At 35.8% G+C, this 21,977-nt stretch overlaps 1 protein-coding gene across 6 annotated transcripts in view; it reads left to right on the top strand.

Moving 5' to 3' along the window:
* The window catches only part of SS18 (SS18 subunit of BAF chromatin remodeling complex), a 72,129-nt gene that overhangs the window by 18,919 nt on the left and 31,233 nt on the right, over positions 1–21,977 (top strand). For all 6 annotated transcript variants that reach the window (XM_021930007.2, XM_021930006.2, XM_021930008.2 and 3 more), the window contains exons 4-5: positions 14,806–14,959; positions 20,006–20,227. In XM_021930007.2, coding sequence (XP_021785699.1) covers positions 14,806–14,959; positions 20,006–20,227 — 376 coding nt within the window. The remainder of the gene's footprint in view (positions 1–14,805; positions 14,960–20,005; positions 20,228–21,977) is intronic.

Here is a 21,977-nt window from a genome sequence, read left to right as displayed (position 1 = left end):
TTAGCCAGGATGGTCTCGATCTCCTGACCTCAGGATCCGCCTGCCTCGGCCTCCCAAAGTGCTGTGCCCCACCTGTAACATCATTATGAATTATCCCTTGTTATCTCTAGTAATGCTTTTAAAGTCTACTTTGTCTGATACTAGTATAGCTAAATAAGCTTTCTTTGGTGTTTCCATGATATTCTCCTTTCTTTTTTCTTGTGTTAGAGATACGATATTATGAGTAGGATGTAGATTTTTTTTTTAAACTCAGTCTAGCTATCAAAGTGCTGGGGTTGCATGTGTGAGACACTGTGCCCTGCCAATAATTAATTTTTTTTTATTATTCCTTTTTTTTCTTTATAGTTGGGAAATCTTACATATTTAGTATTCTTTTATTGGTTACTGTATAGATTATAACATACATCCCAGTCAAAGGACCATCAGATACTTCATTTCTGTTCCTTCCCTCAATGACCTTTTCATTGTTGTTGTCATGTATTTTAAGTCTCTGTATGTTTACCCACAAGTGGTGGTTATTACTGTTTTTTTTTTGAAATCAGTATTCATTAGATTCATTCACATAGTTACTTACCATTTCTGATGCTTTCTGTTCCTCTCTTCATTTATGACCTTCTAGCTTAAATCACTTTTTTTTCCACCTCCTAAAGAACATACTTTAGTATTTCCTTTAGCACTGCTTTGCTGGTGAGACATACCTTCAGTATTTTTGTTGTGGTTTGGTTTGGGTCTGAAAATGCCTTTATTTCACCATCAGTCTTTTTTTTTTTTTTCCCTCTGGAGACAGTGTTTCGCTCTGTCACGCAGGCTGGAGTGTAGTGGCATGGTCATAGCTCACTGCAGCTTCGAGCTTCTGGGCTCAAGAAGTCTTCCTGCCATAGCCTCCTGAGAAGCTAGGACCACAGACATACACCGTCATGTATGACTAATTTTTGTATTTTTTGGAGAAATGGGATCTTATTATATTGCCCGGGCTAGTCTTAAACTCCTGGCCTCGAGTGATTCTCCTGCCTTGGCCTCCCAAAGTTCTGGGATTATAGGCATGAGCCACCACACCTGGCTCACTATGATTCTTAGAAGATATTTTCCAAGGACAGATACTAGGTTAGTTGTTGTTTACTATTAGCACATTACATTTATCCTTGCATTGTTTTCTGTCTTGTATCTATTGAAAATTCAGCTATCAATGTAATTGTTGATATTTTGAAGGTAATTGTTTATTTGACTGCATTTAAGAGTTTTGCTTTGTCTACGATTTTTAGCGGTTTTAGTTATGTTTAGCTGTGGGTTTCTTTTTTTTAATTAAATTTTCTTTTTCTCACACTGTAGTTAGTTATTGGAAGATTTCTTTTTAATTATCCTGCTTGGTGTCTGTTGAGATTTCTGAAATCTGTAGGTTCATGTCTTTCATCGGTTTTGGAAGTTTTCAGTCATTATCTCTTCAAGCAAATAATTCTTCCATAAGACTCCAGTTAAACTTAGACTAGACTTTGTAACTGTATCCTTATGTTTCTCAATCCCTCTAGACTTTTCCAACCGTTTATCATTCTAGGTATATTTTTTTCTGACCAGTTTTCCAGTTCATTTTTCACTGGGCCTAATCTGTTATACCTATCCCTTGAGTTCCTCATATATATTTTTCTATTTCTAGAATTTCTATAAGTTCTTTTTTAGATCTGCTCTGGTGTTTTAAAAATATTTTTTGCTCTTTGCTGATGGGGTGTTACTAACTATAGTTTGAGATATTTGAGTCTGAAAAAGAACTGTTATGTTTTAGGATGATTTTCCTTAAGTTTTCTAGAATGGGGTTTTTCACTTCATTTCAGTTAATAGGGTGGTAATTAGAAATGTGTTCATAATTATATGTAAGTTTATCTTTCAGTTTTTTCTCATGTCCTCTAAAGATAATTATTATTTATTTATAGTTCTATTTCATGTGTCTGGAACTGGCCAAGATCGAGCACTAGCTAGAATCTAAAAGTCAAGAATCTAAACACTGAGAATAAAAGGAGGAAAATAACTTCTAATGCCAGTGCACTAACACTTAGGCGTTTCGCTTCTTAGTTTCAGCCTTGTGTCTTTTTTCTTGATGACAAAGCATTATAACTTTATAACAAACTTACTCTTCACCTTACACACATTTTAACCGACTTGTTTTCTTAATTTTAAGCCAGGAGGCAGCAAATAGCAAAAATGGGAGAAGTTGTTCTGTAAACAGACATATATACATGCAGTGTTACTTAACAGCCAAGATGGCAGAGAAATAGACATAGAATTTATAAAAAGCTGACAATTCAAAATGAGCACTGCTTTGGCTCCATTTAGTGTAGATAGATAGGGCCTCTATTACTCTATTCTTGGCAAACCTTGCAGGCATCATTTAAATGTTGGTTCTCAGAGTTGGTGTTTAATTTCTGAAACAACTATTGACATAATTCTTTTCATAATTAGGAACCATTTTAAATTTATTTTTATAGGTTTGTGGGTACAGGTGCAGTTTTGTTACGTGGATTTCTTGTGTAGTGGTGAAGTCTGAGCTTTTAGTGCACCCATTACCCCCAGCAGGGAACACTGTACCCAATAGGTCATTTTTCAGTCCTCATCCCCTGCCCCCACCTAGGAACAGTTTTACCAATAGAAAGTGCGGCTATTTTTTTGTGTATGCAGATTTTTCCTTCTCAAACATACTTTGAAGAGATGGCATTTCTAAGTTTTGATTTCATGTTAGTTATTGTTAATTTATTTTTTATTATCTAATATTAGCATATACAAAGTGGTAGGCACCATTTGTTTAGCAAAGAATTATGAGAGAACAATTTCAATCAAGAAAAGTTTTTATTCATTAATTTTTCTTTGAGAAAAACTTGGGGAGAAAATAGTTCTTTCTATTGTGGTAGTTCATTTTAAGGCACACAATCTGAAAGTATTTCTGTATAATCAAACATTTTTAAGCTAGAAAGAACCTAGATAATCATATAGTCTAGTGTTTCTCAGCCTTGGCTACACATTAGAATTATGTGGAAAACTTTTAGAAACTTCCAGTAACTTAATCGATCTGGGCTGAGGGCCCTGTCACAGTATTTCTTTCTTTTTTTTTTTTTTCCTTTGGTAGGTCTTTGTGGCAGACCTGTCACAGTATTTCAAAAGCTTCTTAGGTAATTCTAATGTACAATTAGGTATAAAGAACCTTAAATTTCTCTGCCTTTCAAAGGGAGTATCCAGTGACATTTTGAGGATTTCAGAAAAATATAATTCCTGTTTCTGTGGTGTCAGCTTCACTTGATATTTTTTAACATGAATCATTTTTACAATATGAGAAAGATAATACCTATTATATATTTTATTAGAATGCAGTAAAACAGTTCATGGTGTCCAGCATGTAAAGGTACTCGTGAATATTGGTGATGATGATGATAATAAAGATATAGGTACACATTGGAGGATATCGATGGAAAGGGGCATTAGGTTCTGGAGTATTTGAAGTAGAACTAACAGAATTCAGTTACTGAGTAGATATAAAGAGTAGAAGAGAGTGTTTGGAGACTTGACTGATGGTGATGCCATCCACTAAGTTGAGTACATAAAAGCATGTCTTGATTTTAAAAGAAGGCTGAAAGCTGATTGGAATTCCTTATCTTGTTTTTACTTAATTCATTATGAGTACTGAGTTTGAAATATCCCCAGTTTAGCCAAATACACTTCTTGAATTTTAAATTTATTTAAATATATACTTAAAATTTTTGTAAGTATTTTTACAAAGATATCTGTACAAAGAATAAAAGTCTGACCTGTTAATAAAAGTTGGTTGAAGCTATGTAGTATTATATTTTATATATTGTTTGAAATTAAGTTGCATTTTTTTTGATAACATCATATTTGACGTTCTGAGCAGAGCCCTTGGGTAGCGTGTGATTAGCTGTTTCTTCCACACGCTTTAGTAAAAATGATAATATTAGTCTTCAGGTTCAGCAACTGTCCTGGCAGAGCATCTGTTAAGGTACTTCTCTGACTAAAATTTGGTCTTATAGAGTTTCCTTTTTACAGGTGTGATTCAAGTAAGGTGAAGGAACACATGCTTAGAGCTGTGGAACATTTTGAAGATTAGCAGGTTATATTACATTTGTAACATTTACTAAATTTTTACCATAGGTAACTTTGCTATGGTTAGAACACCAAGGACTACAAAAAGCCATGCAAAAACCTACTGTCAACCTCTGTCTTCCACCTGCTTTTTATGCAATAAAAGCCAATATAAATACATACCTTGCTCTTTTCTACACAAGTAGAACCTTGCCATGTACACTGTTCTGTACCTTGTTTTTTTAATTACAGTAAAAAAAAAAAAGAAAGCATCTATATTCTCATTTAAAGTTATGGAAATAACTTTTCTTAAATTTTGATATTTTAATAATGTTTTAAGTGTTTGATAAACAGGGTAATGTCTTATTTCAGGGGTCCCCAAACCCTAGGCCATGGCCTCATATGAGTCTGTGGCCTGTTAGGAACTGGGCCGCAAAGCAGGAGGTTAGCGGTAGGTGAGAGAGCATTACTGTCTGAGCTCTGCCTCCTGTTAGATCAGTGGCAGCGTTAGATTCTTAGGAAGGTGAACCCTGTTGTGAACTGTGCATGCAAGGGATCTAAGTTACATGCTCCTTATGATAATCTAATGCCTGATGATCTGAGGTGGAGCAGTTGTATCCTGAAATCATCCCTCGCTGCCCCTCCCACCACCCGGCCACCATCAGTGGAAAAATTGCCTTCTACAAAATCAGTCCCTGGTGCCAAAAAGGTTGGGGACCACTGGTCTTTTTGGTAAGCATGATAATACTGACTATTTTCTCCTTTGAAACTTACTCTTTAGTGTCCATGATAGTTATCTTTTTCTCTTTCTGACTGCTCAGCTCATCATTTTTACCATGTCCATTAAATGTTGCTATTCCATTATTGAACATTTTCTCATTATATGCACTCTTCCTGAGAGATTTTATCCATACTCATGGTTTCCTATATTCTTGACTTCAGGTGTTCCATCTAAACATTGATGGTTACCAAATATAGATCTTTTTATGAGTATGAGCCATGAATCCAGCTTCCAATATACATATCCATTTGGACATTCCACAGGCCTCTCAAAACAATATGGACAAAACTCATTTCTCCTCAGTTCCCCCTCTGTTGTTCCCTGCTATAAAAAGGGGGAAAAAGTTCACAGCCAGTATTTTCATATTTTCTGTCTCAAGCAAGTAGTATTATAAACACATAGTTCTCTTAGTCAGAAGCTTGGTGGTCATCTCAGAGTTCTCCCCTTTCCTCCACCTGCCATAGCTTGGTGTCCAAGTGTTTTTCTTTCAGTGGTACCTAGCATGGTGCTGCACAATTAAAGGTGTCTAGTTAAAACATTTTGATATTAAAAACAGGAAGCAAGACTATGAGTGAAATGTCTCTGAAGTGTTTATTTTTGTGAGTTTTAGTGCAAATTAAGACATCTGTATCTCTCTGATACTGAAGTGAGGAAGGCTGTGTTGAGAATAAAAGCAAAAGAGAAAACTATAGAGAAAGATAATTGATTCCTTTAAGAATGTGTAACAAAACTTTTTATATACCAAAAAATTATATAATTGAAAGACAACTCAATAGTTATTCTACAGTATAACATGCTATTTTAGAAATACTTTGTGTTCAGAGTACATTTGAAACAGCAGAAGATGTGATTACTTCTGCCATTAAGGATTGTGGAAAGTTCCACAAAGGCAGTATTCCTGTATTTCATAGAAAATTTGTCTACGGGGGCACATTTTTCTGAATTGATATTATAGGGAGTGTTTTACCAACATCATTGCCTACCTTCTTTTTCAAGTATCTTAGGGAAAAAAAATGATGTTCACTGTTTGCTGGACAGTATATATAAAATTCAGAAGACTAATTGAGTCCAGATAGGTAAAGAGATTAGATATATCTTACTGTGAAGAACAGAAATGTGTGTGTGTGTGCGCGTGCGCACGCAGATTTCCAGAACTATATTAAAATCAGCGAAAGTAGCTTGCAAAAATACTAGGGAACCGAAAGAATGTCCCTTAGACGTTAGGGATGACTCCATGGTTTTCAGAAGGGCAACTGGAAAGATGGAATTACCATCACTGAGAATATGGATAAGGCGACTTGAGGGTGAGGGGAAGTATCAGAGATTTCGTGTCTGATAGAATTCCAAGTGGAGATGTGAAGGTGGAGTAGGCAATTTTGATAATTAAAACACATGAAAGTTGGCAGAATGATACTGCCTCCTAATTTAAATCTTGAGGTGTTCTTATTGCACAATCTCTTTTCATTCAACAAATACTTACTGAGTTCCTCTATTTGCTACTAGATGATTGGGGGCTCCAGTAATAAGCAAATATAATCATGGGCGCAGTCCTTACAGAACTTAAACCTGTAACGGGGAAGACAGACCTTAAATCATTACACATTTGAAATTATAGCTGTAGTAAGTATTATGAAGGAAGAATATCTGAAAATGTTGGAGCAGACAGTGGGGACTTTATAATTCTGGTGCTCAGGGAAAAAGTGATATGAGGTATAATTCACATACAATAGAATCCATTCATTTTAAGTATATAGTTAGATGAGTTTTTGACAAATCCATGTAATCACCACTATAATCAAGGTAACAGTGTTTATCCCCAAAAGGTTTTCCAAATATCCCTTTTCTGCCCATTTTTAAGTTGAGTTCTGTGTATGTAGACTGAACTCAATTTAAAAATGGGCTTAAAATTTTAAAATAGTCATATATATATACATATATATGGATTTGTAGGTGTTCTTTATATATTCTGGAACAAGTCCTTTGTTGGCTATATATATTGCAGGTATCTCCCAGTTTGAAAATTGTGTCTTTTTATTCTCAGTGGTGTCTGATTAATAGTTTCTAATTTAAATGAAGTCCAACTTATCAATATTTTGAAGAGATAATTCTGTATCCTGTTTGAGAAATATTTTCCTATGTCATAGTCATGATGATATGAAGATACATGTATATTTTGTTGTATAAGTTTGTTTATTCATGACCCATTGCAAATTAAATTTGTATATAATCTGAGATAGGACTCAAGGTTCATTTTTGTCCATGTGATAGTTGATCCAGCACCATTTATTGGAAAGATCATTCTTTAACCATTAGATGTAAGTTGTTTTGTTGTGACTATATATGTGGGTTGCTTCTTAATTCTCTGTTCTGTTGGTCTGTTTGTCGTTGTACTAATTATGTCTTATTTATTGTAGCTTATGATAAATGTATGTATATTCTAGTGTTCTTCCTCAAGATTTTCTTGGCCATTCTGGGTCCTTTGCATTTTCATGCAAAATTTAGAATCGGCTTGTGAGTCTGCAAAAAGCTTGTGGAATTTTTATTGGGATTGCATGGAATTTTGAGGTCAGCATCAGGGAAATTGATTATCCTCTACAGTATTGTTGATAAATCTTCCAGTCAACAAAGATGGCATATCCTTCCATTTTGTGAACTCTTTCTCTCAACAATATTTCAGTGTAGAGGTATTGCACATCTCTTGTTAGATTTATTCCTAGTGTTTTGGGTTTTCTTGGATGCAGTTATGCTGTTGGTTTTTAAATTTCACTTTCTAATTGTTTTTTGAAATATATAGAAATATAGTTTATATATTGACCTTAATTATTATATTCACTTATTCTAATGGTTTGTTATAGGTTCTTTCGGGTTTTCTATGCACTTAATTATGTCATCAGCAAATAATGACAATTGTAAGTCTTCTTTATAAATCATTATTTCTTTTTACTTTGTTTTCTCCTTTCTTTTATTCTTTATACCATGGATTTGTGTTGGTTTATTTATTTTGTTCAGTAGAAATGGTGATGTATATTCTTGTCTTATGCCTGAATTCAAGGGGAAAGAATCCAATATTTCATTAGTAAGATGACGTTGGCTGTACAAATTTTTGTAAGTTAGTTTTATTAGATTAAGAATGCTTTTATTCTTAGTTTCTGAAAGATTTTATTGTGAGTAGATACTGAATTTCATTAAATTCTTTATCTGTTGAGATGGTTTTATGGATTTTACTTTGATGATTTGGTGAATTACATTGATTAATTTTCAAAAGTTAAATCAGCTTATGTTCCTGTAATAAATTTCATTGGTTATAATGTATTATCTTTTTCATAAGTTTGGATTTGATTTGCTAAAATTTTGTCTAACATTTTTGTGTCTGTATTCATGAGAGATGTTTTGGCCTGTCATTTTCTTCATGTCCTTGTCAGGTTTTGGCAGCTTCATAAAGAATTGGGAACTGATCCCATTCTTTTTGTTTTCTGGAAGAAAATAGTGTGAGGTATTATTTATTCTTAATGGTTTAGAATAATTTCCTGTTGAAGCTGTCTGAGTCAGGAGATTTCTTCAGGGAAGATTTTAAATGATGGATCCAGTTTCTCTAACAGATAGAGGATTGTTCCAGTTTTCTATTTCCTGTGCCAGTTTCTATAAGTTATGTTTTTCAAAGAAGTTGTCCATTTTACCTAAATTATTAAATACATTGTCATAAAGTTGTTAATATCTCCTTATTTTCCTTTTACTGCCTATATTAATATCCCCTTATTTTCCTTTTACTATCTATAACATATGTACTAATGCCGCCCCTTTTAATTTTTCTGAAATTGGAATTTCTGTCTGTTTTCTTGATTATTTCTGCCAAGGGTCATTGATTATTAATATTCTCAAACAGCCAACTTTTAGCTTAATTTTCTCCTAATGCTTTTTATTTCATTGAGTTTTGTTCTTGTTTACATTATTTCCTTCTTTTTACTACTTTGGGTTTGATTTGCCATCTTAAACTACTGAAAATAAAGGATGATAGTGTTATTTTTCAACTTTCCTTTTTTAAATAGACATTTTAAAGCTATAAATGGTCCTGTAAACATAGCTTAAACTGCATCTCACAAATTTTGATACTACATTTTCATGACCAATTAAAAATCTTTTAAAATATCCATTGTGATTTCTTATTTTATGATTAATTTTGTTACTGGTGTCTTTTTTTTTTTCCCTGGAGACGGAGTCTCGCTCTGTCGCCCAGGCTGGAGTGCAGTGGGGCCATCTCGGCTCACTGGAAGCTCTGCCTCCCCGGGTTCACACCATTCTCCTGCCTCAGCCTCCTGAGTAGCTGGGACTACAGGCGCCCGCCACCACACCTGGCTAATTTTTTGTATTTTTAGTAGAGACAGGGTTTCACCATGTTAACCAGGATAGTCTCAATCTTCTGACCTCGTGATCCGCCCGCCTCGGCCTCCCAAAGTGCTGGGATTACAGGTGTGAGCCACCGCACTGGCCTGTTGATTTCTAATTTAATTCCACTGTGCTCAGAAAATACATTTTATATGATTTCAGTCTGTTGATATTTATTGACTTGCTTTATGGCCCAGTATATGATTCAGCTCAGTCAACATTCCTTGAGTACTTAAGAAGAATGTGTATTGAACAGTTACTGGATTCTATACATACAAATTAGATCAAACAAATTTGTTACTAGTAATGTCAATTTTTTTTGTATTCATTGGATTTTTTTTCTTCTATAAATTACTGAGAGAAGTATCTTAAAATCTCCAGTCGTTATTTTGGATTATTCTATTTTTCCTTTTAGTTCTGTCAACTTTTGCTTTATAAATTTTTGAACCTGTGTTGTGAGATGTATACGTATTTATGATTGTTAAACATTCCTGTTGAACTTTTATCATAATAAAGCATCTCTCTGTATCACTAATAATTTAAGGCAGCTATTCAATGTTAACATAGCAATATCATCATACTTTTAATTAGTATTTGCATGATATCTTTTTCTATTTTTTTCCTTTAACGTATCTGTTCCCTTGAATTTAAAGTAGTTATGTTGTACATAGAATATAGTTATGTGTTTTGAAATCCAATATAATGTATTTGATATTTAATTGGAATGATGGGTCCATTTACATTTAATGTGGAACATGATATACGAGGATTTGTGTCTGACAAGGCAGGTATTTGTTTTCTATTTGTTGCTTTCTTGACTTTCTTTAATCAAGCGTTATTTTTTTCTATTTGGTTTTACACATAATTTTACAGTATATATCTTTAACATGTGTGCATGTATTTTTAAGTAGTTGCCCTAGAGATTAAAATATTCATCTTTAAAATATTAAAATATTAGTTTATTAGGTTCTAGTCTAAATTTGCATTTTTAACACTTGTTGAAAAATGCAAGAAGCTTATAGTGGTTTAATTTCATTTACCTCACTTGTCTTTTTCTTTTTTTAGATGGTGGCTTGCTCTGTTGCCCAGGCTGGAGTGCAGTGGTGTGATCTTAGCTTACTGCGACCTCTGTTTCCTGGGCTCAAGCAACTCTCCTGCCTCAGCCTCTTGAGTTAGCTGGGATTACAGGTGCCCGCCACCACGCCTGCTAATTTTTCCAATTTTATTAGAGATTGGGTTTCATCATGTTGGCTAGGTTCGTCTCGATCTCCTGGCCTCAGGGGATTCCCCCGCCTCGGCCTTCCAAAGTGCTGGGATTACAGGCATGACCCACCTCGCCTGGCCTAGCTTAGTCTTTTGTGTGTCTTGTCCTATACTTTATTTTTCTACATTTGTTTAAACCAGTAGAGTCATTGTTATTGTTATTTTAAATGTTAATATTAATATATATTTATCCATATATACTTACTTTTCCATTCCTCTTAACTAACTCCTCTAGTTCTGTACTTCCATGCGGGGCCATTTTCTTTTAGCTTGATATATTTTGTTCTCTTATAACAAGTGTTTTCTTAACTTTTGTTCATCTAAACTTATTTTTATTTCATCTTGATGTTAGAAGGTATTTTTTTCTTAGTGTGGAATTCCGGGCTGGTTGGTTGGTTTTCTTGTTTTCTTTTTTTGTCTTAGCACTTTACAGATGTCATTTTGTTATCTTCATTTTCTGTAATTTCTGATGAAAATGAGTTGTTAGTTTTATTGCTCTTCCCTTCCAGGTGATATGTCTTATTTTCACTGACTGCTTTTAAGATTTTTTCTGACTTTAGTTTTTAATACTTTGATGTATCTAGGTTCAATTCATTTCTTCATTAAATCTCTGTTTTGCTGTTTCTAACCTAATGATTTCTTAATTTCAGTAATTATATTTTCCTGTTCTGGAATTGTCATTTGACTTTCTTATAGAATTACAGGACTTTGCTGAAATTCTCCATCTGTCCTGTGTTTGTTTGTTTATTTGTTTATTTATGGAAACATAGTCTCGCTCTGCGGCCCAGGCTGGAGTGCTGTGGTGCAATCTTGGCTCACTGCAACATTCGCCTCCCGGGTTCTAGCAGTTTTCCTGCCTCAGCCTCCGGAGTAGCTGGGACTACAGGCGCATGCCACCACGTCTGGCTAACTTCTTGTATTTTTAGTAGAGACAGGATTTCACCATGTTAGCCAGGATGGTCTCGATCTCCTGACGGCGTGGGCCACCATGCCTGACCTTATTTATTTCTTGAACATACCACTCACAGTTATTTTAAGTCTTTGGTAACTCTATAATTTTTTTTTTTTTTTTTTTTTTTTGAGACAAAGTTTTGCTGTGTCTCCTAGGCTGGAGTGTGGTGATGTGATCTCAGCTCACAGCAACCTCCACCTCCCGGGTGCAAGTGATTCTCATTTCTCAGCCTCCCAAGTCGCAGGGACTACAGGCATGTGCCACTACACCTGACTGATTTTTTTTTTTTTTTTTTTTTTTTGTATTTTTAGTAGAAACAGAGTTTCACCATGTTGGCCAGGCAGGTCTTGAGCTTCTGGCTTCAAGTGATCTGCCCACCTTGGCCTCCCAGAGTGCTAGGATTACAGGCGTGAGCCACCACGTCTGGCCTGGAACTCCAAAATCTGAATGACTTAAGTGTCTTTTTAAATTTTCTGTTATTTCTCTTGGGTGTCCATTCTTTTTTTTAATTGAGATACAGTTTATATAAAATTTACCATTTTAACCATTTTAAAGTACACAATTCAGTGGTTTTTAGTATATTCCCAATTATGTAAACATCATAACTATCTAATTTCAGAATGTTTTCACTACCCTAATAAAGTGAAAACTGTTGGCAGTCAGTCTCAATTCTCCCCCTCTGCCCATCCCCTGGCAACAGCAAATCTACTTTGTCTTTGTGAATTTGCCTAGTCCAGACATTCTTATAAATAGAATCATAAAATTTGTGTGGCCTTATGTGTCCATCTTCTTTCACTTGGCATAGTGTTTTCAAGGTTCATCCATGTTGTAGCATGTGTAAGTGTTTCTTCTTTCTGGCTGAATAATATTCCATTGTATTCATATGCCACATTTTGTTATCCATTCATCAGTAGGTGGACATTTGAGTTTTTTCCAGTTTTTGACTGTTATGAATAATGCCACTGTGAACATTTGTGTAGAAATTTTGCATGAGTGTGTGTTTTCAATACTTTTTAGTATGTACCAGGAATGGAGTTGCTAGATCATATGGTAACTCTTTGTTTAAGTTCTTGAGGAACTGTCAAACTCTTTTCCACAGTGACTGTACGCTTTTACATTTCTACCAGCGTATATGAGAGTTGCAATTTCTATACATTCTTGACAACACTTGTTATTTTTCTGGACTTTTAATTTTTATGTTATTGCAGCTATCATAGTGGGTGTTGGTCATTTATTTTTGTTTTTTAGAAAGCCTTGCAATTTTTAAGAGTGTTAGACATTGTGGTTGAACAATTATAGAAGCTCTAGTTTGTGTTACTTTGCTCCAAAGAGAATTAAGTTTTCCTTTGGTATGTGAAGTATTAAGAGGTCACCTTGAATCTATTAAAGGTTGGTTGTAAGACTTTTTAGGGCTGATCTATTTCAATTTTGACCTTAGTCTTAAGGAGTAGCTGGCCCTTTGGTAGTCTCAACAGAGAGCTGGAGTTATTTATGAAGGCTCCTCTAACTTGGTGGGGCCTACACTCCAGTCTTTGTCTCCACAGCAGTGAGCAGCAGCTGGAATCTCTGCTGAGCTCTTTAGCCTCCTATCTGCAATTTCAACTAGTTTTCTTGAATGTTTGCCCTCTTGTGGTCCTTTTTCTCTGGAAATTTATTCTTTAGTTTCCAGCTCTTTGATAGTCAAAATTCTGACTCTTTTTTTCTTTAGTCCGATTGGACTGCACTTTCTACTTGAGCTCCATTTCCCTGTTACTCAGCAAACTCAAGGAAAAAGCCAAGATAATTGTGGAGCTGGTTGTATATGCTTCCGTTCTTTCAAGAGTTGTAGCCCCTTCTGTTCCTCTTTGTATAAGTCACTCTTTAGTGCCTTCAGTTTTTACTTTTTGTCTAGATTTTATGAGTTTTATTTAGCAGAGGGTTAGTTTGATACAAGTTATTCTAGCATGGTGGCAACAGTAATGATGTTTTATTAGTTGAATTACAAGAAAATGACCTCACTATTAAGAGTAAGAACATGAATTTTTAAAAGAAAAATTGGACAAGAATATGGGAAGAAGGATTTCTGTTTTCAGACAGAAGAGGGTTAAGGTAGCCAGGTTTGAAGGATGATAAATAAGTATGATTAAAAGTAAGATAATGTGTCTGAAATTGGTGTTTGGTATTTCTTTCTTGTTTTGGTGAAAACTGAACAAGGTTATCAAGTGTTTAAAGAATACAAGTTGGAGAAATAATATGAGAATTTAAGAGAAAATAATGAGCATTCATCTGGATTTAGTCGTGAAGAAATTAAAATTCTGATTTTAAAATGTGTGCTATTAGAGTAAACTTGTTTATTTCTGTAAATGTTAGTGATTATTAACTGTTTGGAGGTTTGAGTATTTAATGTGCTGGCCAAAGAACAATGTATGTCTATTAAGTGTGCCAAAGAGAATTGTGTTCATAAAATGGAAAGGTGTACAGTAACTGCCCATTTTTAAATGTAGGAAGAAGAGAACAACTGATATTACAGGAATGGACATTACATTTAGAATATCGAAGTACAGAAAGAAGCCAGAAATAGATTCCTAAAGAATAATGCGTCCCTCTCCTCCTACAGTATTAAAAATGGGGGTTTGGAAAGAAACTAACCATTTGCTTTTTCCACCAAAATATCCCTAAGAAGGGACCCAGTTGTGGCAGACCACCTAATATCTATGTTTTTCCTTTTGCCCTTTTGTGAACTCTGAAGGTTAGTTAGTGGTTTTCTTCAAAATTGCATTAGGAAATTTGCCAAGGGCATCCTTTTGAGGCAGCTGTCTCTGTACCCTTGGAGGCCATCAGTAATGTTTCCAATCTATAGCACGAGTCGGCACAAAAATGTTGAACTGTTGTCTTCATGTTTTAAAACATTCCTCTGCTGCCACTATCCTCCACCCCGAAATAGTGTAAAGTATGGCACATTTTGGGACTTAGAGTCCTTTCATCATTTTTTGTTACTGTATATTTTTAGGTAAAATCCATCATTAATAATAAATATGTCCAATACATCAATAATGAAAGGACACTTAATTTTTTTCACGTAATTTAGATAATAACAATAGACACATTAGAAATGCTTAACATATGAGAATTTTTTGTATAGAATGTTAACATTTTAATCTTCACTATTGAGATTTTTTTAAAGTAAATATGCTTTAAAGTTTTGGGCGTTATTAACTATGTTCATCATGAAAATGCATTAGAAGAATTTGAAATGCATTTGTGTTTTTGTTCTTATGCAATTTAGTAACATAAGCAACTCTTTTATCCTATGCATCTTTAATATATGAGTCTGTTTCTCTTGTTTTACTAAACTGTCTTCTTTCAGCCACCCACACAGAATATGCCTATGGGTCCTGGAGGGATGAATCAGAGCGGCCCTCCCCCCGCTCCACGCTCTCACAACATGCCTTCAGATGGAATGGTAGGTGGGGGTCCTCCTGCACCACACATGCAGAACCAGATGAACGGCCAGATGCCTGGTAAGTTTTTCTCCTCTAAGACATTAACACCAGAGTTGCTTAGCAACTGAAACGACATGGGGGCTCAAGGGATACTAGATTGTTGATGACAAAACTGCTTTGAATGCCCCCGAGTACAAGCTCTCTTAGAGTTTGTTAGCTACAGAGCTACGTGACCTGTATTCAGTGTTTATCAGGCTGCCCTTGGGCTTTGATGTAGCTGACACACAGCATTCCTCTGATGAACAGAACTGGCTAAATTTAGTCTGTCTGAAACTGCAATACAGTTGGCTTTAGAAGCTTTTTGGAAAAAAAGGGCATTGCACCATGGCTTAAGAATTAAAGTCTGTTAAAAAAAGATAATATAACATTTCCCTGAGTTTTTATTTACTTAAATATTGATTGATCTCAGAAACAGTATCACTGGGAAAAACACACGGAGAAACAAACAAAACAGTCTCTGAAGTGCTGGTGTATTTAGTATTTCCTCATTGATACTATTGAAGCTGAATCTATATTTTTTAATATATATGTTTATGGCATAACATAAATATGGGAATGGATTTTAAAGCAAAAATTAAAGGCTGAAAAATAATGTAAACTTTCTTACATTATTTATACACTGAGCCATTCTCTTTTCTATTTGTCAATTTTAAGTTTAGGGTTACTAGGTTGATAGGCTTTAAGACATTGGATGCTGATTTAGTTACCTTTTGCTGGTTTGAAATTTTAATCAGAAAAGTATCTTTACACTATTTCGTTTTTGTAACAGTAGCATCAATCCATAGCCATAATTTTTGGTAGAATATTATCTATATTAGGTATCAGAATATTTTTACTTTCTAAGACAAAAGTTATTTTCATTGATAAAAAGAAGGCATTATACAGTTAGCAGTAACGGAAATAAAATAACAGACCAATTATTAAAATTAGTAATTAGCATCTTTAGGATACTATTTTCTGTAGCCGATTGTGTTGATTGATAGCATTGGTGGCCAAGGATGATGGGTGCAGTAAAGAAACAAAAGAGAGCACAGAGCAAAAGAGGCAAGGTAGCCTGGCTTATAGAAGGTTGAGGTGTGACTGATCATATAGGAGGGCAGTGGTGTTTCAGTGGCGGTCTCCTATTTCCTGCTAAGGCTTGCAACATTGATGACACACATCCAGTATGGAGGTAGGAATAAAGACATCACTACTTTTCAGTTTGTAGTCATATTGTAGTCAAGAGAAAACTTCTTGCCAAGTCAACATTTAGTTCACCAGCACACACAGTTTTTAGAACTGGGAAGGTAGGGGTAGTGCAGGTTAGCTAGTTAGGAGTTTTGTGACTTTTTATGATGGTACCTTGAATTAGGATTTTGACTTAAATTCTCTATGTAATATTGAAGCCTAAGGCCAAAGAAGTATTTGAGCAGCAGTACAATTATGGTTAACATGACATTTTGGTTTTGTGTAAGGCCTTCTGAAGTAGTTATATTCTTTTATAAGCTAGTTATTATCAACCACTTATGACCTAGGTTGTTCAGAATACTGTAGAGCTTCCAAAACAATAGTTAAGAATTTCTCCAGGCCAGGCGCGGTGGCTTACGCCTGTAATCGCAGCACTTTGGGAGGCTGAGGCAGGCGGATCGCAAGGTCAAGAGATCGAGACCATCCTGGCCAATGTGATGAAACCCCATCTCTACTGAAAATACAAAAAATTAGCTGGGCGTGGTGTTGGGCGTCTGTAATCCCAGCTACTCAGGAGGCTGAGGCAGGAGAATCACTTGAACCCAGGAGGCAGAGGTTGCAGTGAGCCGAAATCATGCCACCGCACCCTAGCCTGGCGACAGAGTGAGACTCCATCAAAAAAAAACAAAACAGAATTTCTGCTAACAATAATTTCCGCTAACGATAGTTATGGAGTTACAGTTAAGCGCAGGAGAAATTGGAAGGCCAGTAACTTACATTTTCTTTATTTGTTCCTTATAGCGTTTAGCCAACTTTTTATGCGCACAAGTTTGCATCTTGGCTCGTTTCCTATTTCAGTTTTGTTTTTAATGTATATTTCATTATGTAGACTCCGTTTTAGATCTACTTATGTGCTCATTGATCTTGGTCAGATTGCTACTCAGTCTCAGGTTCCCTTTTTAAAAAAATTAATTTTTTTTTTCTTTTTGAGACAGAGTTTTGCTCTTCTCACCTAGGTTGGGGTGCAGTGGTGCAATCTCGGCTCACTGCAACCTCTGCCTCCTGGGTTCAAGCCTCAGCCTCCCGAGTAACTGGGATTACAGGCGCACAACACCACACCTGACTAACTTTTGTATTTTTAACAGAGACAGAGTTTCACCATGTTGGCCAGGCTGGTCTCAAATTCCTGACCTCAGGTAATCCACCCACTTCGGCCTCTCAAAGTGCTGGGATTGCAGTCATGAGCCACTGAGCCCAGCCTAAAAAAATTAATTGATTTTTAAAAAACTGGGTAACACATGCCTATGGGACCAAAATCAAAGGGTATCAAAGGATGCCTAGTTGCCACCTCTCCAGATAGTTCTAGAGAGTCATTGGTTTCTAGTTGTCCTTAAGAGATCTTCTCTCGCCGGGCATGGTGGGGTGGCTCATGCCTGTAATCCCAGCGCTTTGGGAGACTGAGGCGGGTGGATCGCTTGAGGTCAGGAGTTCAAGACCAGCCTGACCAACATGGTTAAATCCCGTCTCTACTAAAAATATAAAATTAGCTGGTGTGGTGGCGCACACTTGTAATCCCAGCTACTTGGGAGACTGAGGCAGGAGAATCGCTTGAACCCGGGAGGTGGAGGTTGCAGTAAACCAAGATCACGCCATTGCTATCCAGCCTGGGCAACAAGAGCGAGACTCCATCTCAAAAAAGAAAACAAACATAAGAGATATTTTCTCTATATAAAATAATGCATGTATATTTCCTTTTTTCTTATTCTTTTTTTTTAAAAGTACAAATGATAGCACTCATTAAATAGTATTATGTATCTTTTTTTTTTTTTGAGACGGAGTCTCGCTCTGTCGCCCAGGCTGGAGTGCAGTGGCCGGATCTCAGCTCACTGCAAGCTCCGCCTCCCGGGTTCACGCCATTCTCCTGCCTCAGCCTCCTGAGTAGCTGGGACTACAGGCGCCCGCCACTTCGCCCGGCTAGTTTTTTGTATTTTTTAGTAGAGACGGGGTTTCACCGTATTAGCGAGGATGGTCTCGATCTTCTGACCTCGTGATCCGCCCGTCTCGGCCTCCCAAAGTGCTGGGATTACAGGCTTGAGCCACCGCGCCCGGCCGTATTATGTATCTTTTCTTTCTCAAAGATATAGCTTGGAGACCATTATTTTATTACATATGTAAATAGATGCCTTATTCTTTCGGTCTCTGTATCATGTTCTGTTTTACAAGTTTAATTTATTCGAACATTTGGGATGGAAATATAGGCTTCTAGTCTTTTATTATTATGAATTATACTGCCATGAATTTGCCTGTAAAAATATATATGCACATATATATGTATTTTGTGTGTGTGTCAATGCACATGCTCACAAAAATTTGTGTATCTGTAGCATAAATTTCTGGAACTGAAATTGCTGGGTTAAAGGTATACGTATTTTAAAATTTGACAGTGCCAAATTGCTTTGTGTAAAAATAGTAATATCCATCAGTTCTGCATTTATGAATTTCACATTCATGGATTTAACCAACAGTGGATTGAAAATACTTGGAAAAGCAAATTGCGACTGTACTGAACATGTACATACTTTTTTCCTAGTCACTGTTCCCTAAACAATACAGTATAGCAACTATGTACTTAGCGTTTACATTGTATTATGTAGTACATGTAATGTAGAGATGATTTAAAGTATATGAGAGGATGTCCATAGCCTATGTGGAAATACTGCATCATTTTATGTCAGGGACATGAGCATTTATGGATTTTGAAATCTGTGGGTGGTTCTGGAACCAATCTCCCACAGATATTGAGAGACAACTACTTTATTTGAATTGTTGTTTGTCATCACAAATTTCCTTAAGCTTGATCCCACCCTTGATTCCACAAGCTTGATTCCCCATGAAATATAAGTAAGATTTATATTCCTTCAACAGTGGATGAAAGTGCTGCTTTATTCATAATATAGTTAGATCAAACTTTTGAGTTTTGAGAATCTGAAAGGTGAAAGTTCGATCTCATAGTTTCAATTTGGCTTCTTATTTTAAGTGAGGCAATCAATCCTTTAATGTTGGTGAACCTTTTTGTAGTTTTTGTGTGAACGAGTCGTTCCCTCATTATGTCCTTTGCCCATACTTTTATTGGTGGTGATCTTTTACTTACTTCATATGTTAAGTAATTAATTTGGTCTGTGATATATCTATAAGTAATATTTTCTGATTTACCTTTTTATTATTTTTGAGTTTTTTGTGTCATGCAAATTTTTAAATTTTATATAGTCTAATTTATCAATGTTTTATGGCTCTGAGTTTTCTGGCATACTTAAGAAGGTCCTTCCATTATTATTTTTAAAATTCTCCTTTTTGAAATTCTTTTATGGTTTCTTCTTTTTAAATGTTTTAAGTTTTCTGTTCATCTAGAATTAGTTAGTGGAAGAAAGGAGATAGTGGTCCAACTTGTTTTTTCCAGATGGCTCCCCAGTTGTCACAATACCATTTACTGAATTAGTTTTCTATTGCTCACTAATACTTAATATTACTGTGATTATTTACTCAGCTATGTATTTGGGTCTATTGTTAGATTGTGTTCTAGTCAATCGATCTGTTAGTCTATTCATTTATGTTCACAGTTAATTACTCCAACCTTATGATATGTTTTGCTCTTTTATAAAGAAGCTAGTCCTCCCTTCTTTTTCAGAGTGCTCCTGACTTTTCAAAAGCATCAATTTCTTAATCTGTAAAATGGAAATAACTACCTCACAGTCTTTCCTATAAACCATTTACTTTGCTATCGATTAATTATTGTTTGGTATTACTATAATAATGCAAAAAATATATTCTTTCCAGGTACTTTTGTATGGACCATCTGTTTAACTTTCGTATTTTGCTTCTGATCATTTTTCTTCAAAGGGCCTAACCATATGCCTATGCAGGGACCTGGACCCAATCAACTCAATATGACAAACAGTTCCATGAATATGCCTTCAAGTAGCCATGGATCCATGGGAGGTTACAACCATTCTGTGCCATCGTCACAGAGCATGCCAGTACAGAATCAGATGACAATGAGTCAAGGGCAGCCAATGGGAAACTATGGTCCCAGACCAAATATGAATATACAGCCAAACCAAGGTAACTAAGCTTTATGTCCTTCTTGACTAGAGTGCTCTATTAACCTTTGAAAGTAAAATGATTATTGTCAGGTTCTTAGCTGGTTCATAAAAATATAAGTTTAAAGTGAGTGACAGTCATGCCTATAAAAAGGAAATGTTGAGTTTGAAGCTAGTTTAAATCTCTTTGCTCAATTTAGCTGTTTAAGCTTATTTATTTTTATGTCTTTTGGACAGTTTGTTTGAGGTTCTTTATTGTTGAGAATTATTTTTTGAAGCCAAGCAATGACGAACCAAACATTTGGTTTAGAGCTAGAAAGTTGAGAAAATAAACACCTGCTCTGTAGTTCATTTTACTTATTAAGGATGTATTAATTTATATGAATTTCCCTTGATTTCCATGGATATTTTCTGATGGTGTGTTTCAGCATTAAAAGGTAATTCTAAAATAATTTGCCATTAGAATGTTCAGTGGAGGTGCTGCTATACTCGTCTTAAGAGTGGTGTAAGTCCATTAAAGTTTATTACCAATCTCAGAATGAAATTGTACCATGTTTCTCTTTTAAGTATTCTGTGAATAGTAACTAAAAGCCAGTAAGTGGCGCTCTGCTCTGGTAATTGTTTGTTAAAATATTTGGCATATTTCCAGCTTAACACGATTTCAGTTACAAAATGTAGTGAAGTTAAGACTGTAAGGCCGGGCGCGGTGGCTCAAGCCTGTAATCCCAGCACTTTGGGAGGCCGAGACGGGTGGATCACAACGTCAGGAGATCGAGACCATCCTGCCTAACACGGTGAAACCCCGTCTCTACTAAAAAAATACAAAAAACTAGCCGAGGCCCGAGGTGGCGAGGCGCCATAGTCCCAGCTACCGGGAGGCTGAGGCAGGAGAATGGCGTGAACCGGGAGGAGCTTGCAGTGAGCGAGATCTGACCTGCACTCCAGCCTGGGGCGACAGAGCAAGACTCCGTCTCAAAAAAAAAAAAAAGACTGTAAGATAGGATTTAATGTATTTGGAATAAAATTTTCTAGATTTTGATTATAAAATAAACAGCACTAAAATGTACCCAGATAAAAGAAGTTAATGTTAATCTGTTGATAATTCCTTATGATGAAATATAATTTTTGGCCGGGTCATGGCTCAATGCTGCAGGCTGGAGTGCGGTGGCTGAATCAGCTCACTGGCTCGCCCAAATTTCACTCCTGCCTCAGCCTCCCGAGTAACTGGGACTGCAGGCGCCCACCACCACGCCCGGCTAGTTTTTTCTATTTTTAAAGTAGAGACAGAGTTTCACCGTGTTAGCCAGGATGGTCTCAATCTCCTAACCTTGTGATCCGCCTGCCTCTGCCTCCCAAAGTGCTGGGATTATAGGCATGAACCACCGCTTCTGGCTGGAATTTAACTTTTTAAAATAGTTTTAGTGATAGGATTCTGAAATGGTAATATTCATGAAAAAACGTAATTCTTTCCCAGTTATATCAGAACTTTGACCCAGCATTTGCTAAGTTATGGTATTAATAGATTTACTAATTACTAGTAAAATACTTTGGAAGGTTCAGCATGGTTATTAGACTATTAAAAGGCCTGAGAAGATTTTTAGTAAAGAAACTGATTTGATTTCAGTTAACACGAGTATATTACTATGGAGCTTTTGTTCTTTTCTTTTTTGGCATATTGCTTATCAAAAGTAACAGCTAATATTCAATGAGTACCTGTTAGTGCCATACACTAACAGAAACGAAACTATCAAAATGCTTTGCATGTCTTCTAT

The sequence above is a fragment of the Papio anubis genome, chromosome 19 (genome assembly GCF_008728515.1).
Source record: "Papio anubis isolate 15944 chromosome 19, Panubis1.0, whole genome shotgun sequence".
Classification (NCBI taxonomy): Eukaryota; Metazoa; Chordata; class Mammalia; order Primates; family Cercopithecidae; genus Papio; species Papio anubis.
Note: the sequence above shows the minus strand (reverse complement) of the source record. Positions and strands in the feature narration are given on the sequence as shown.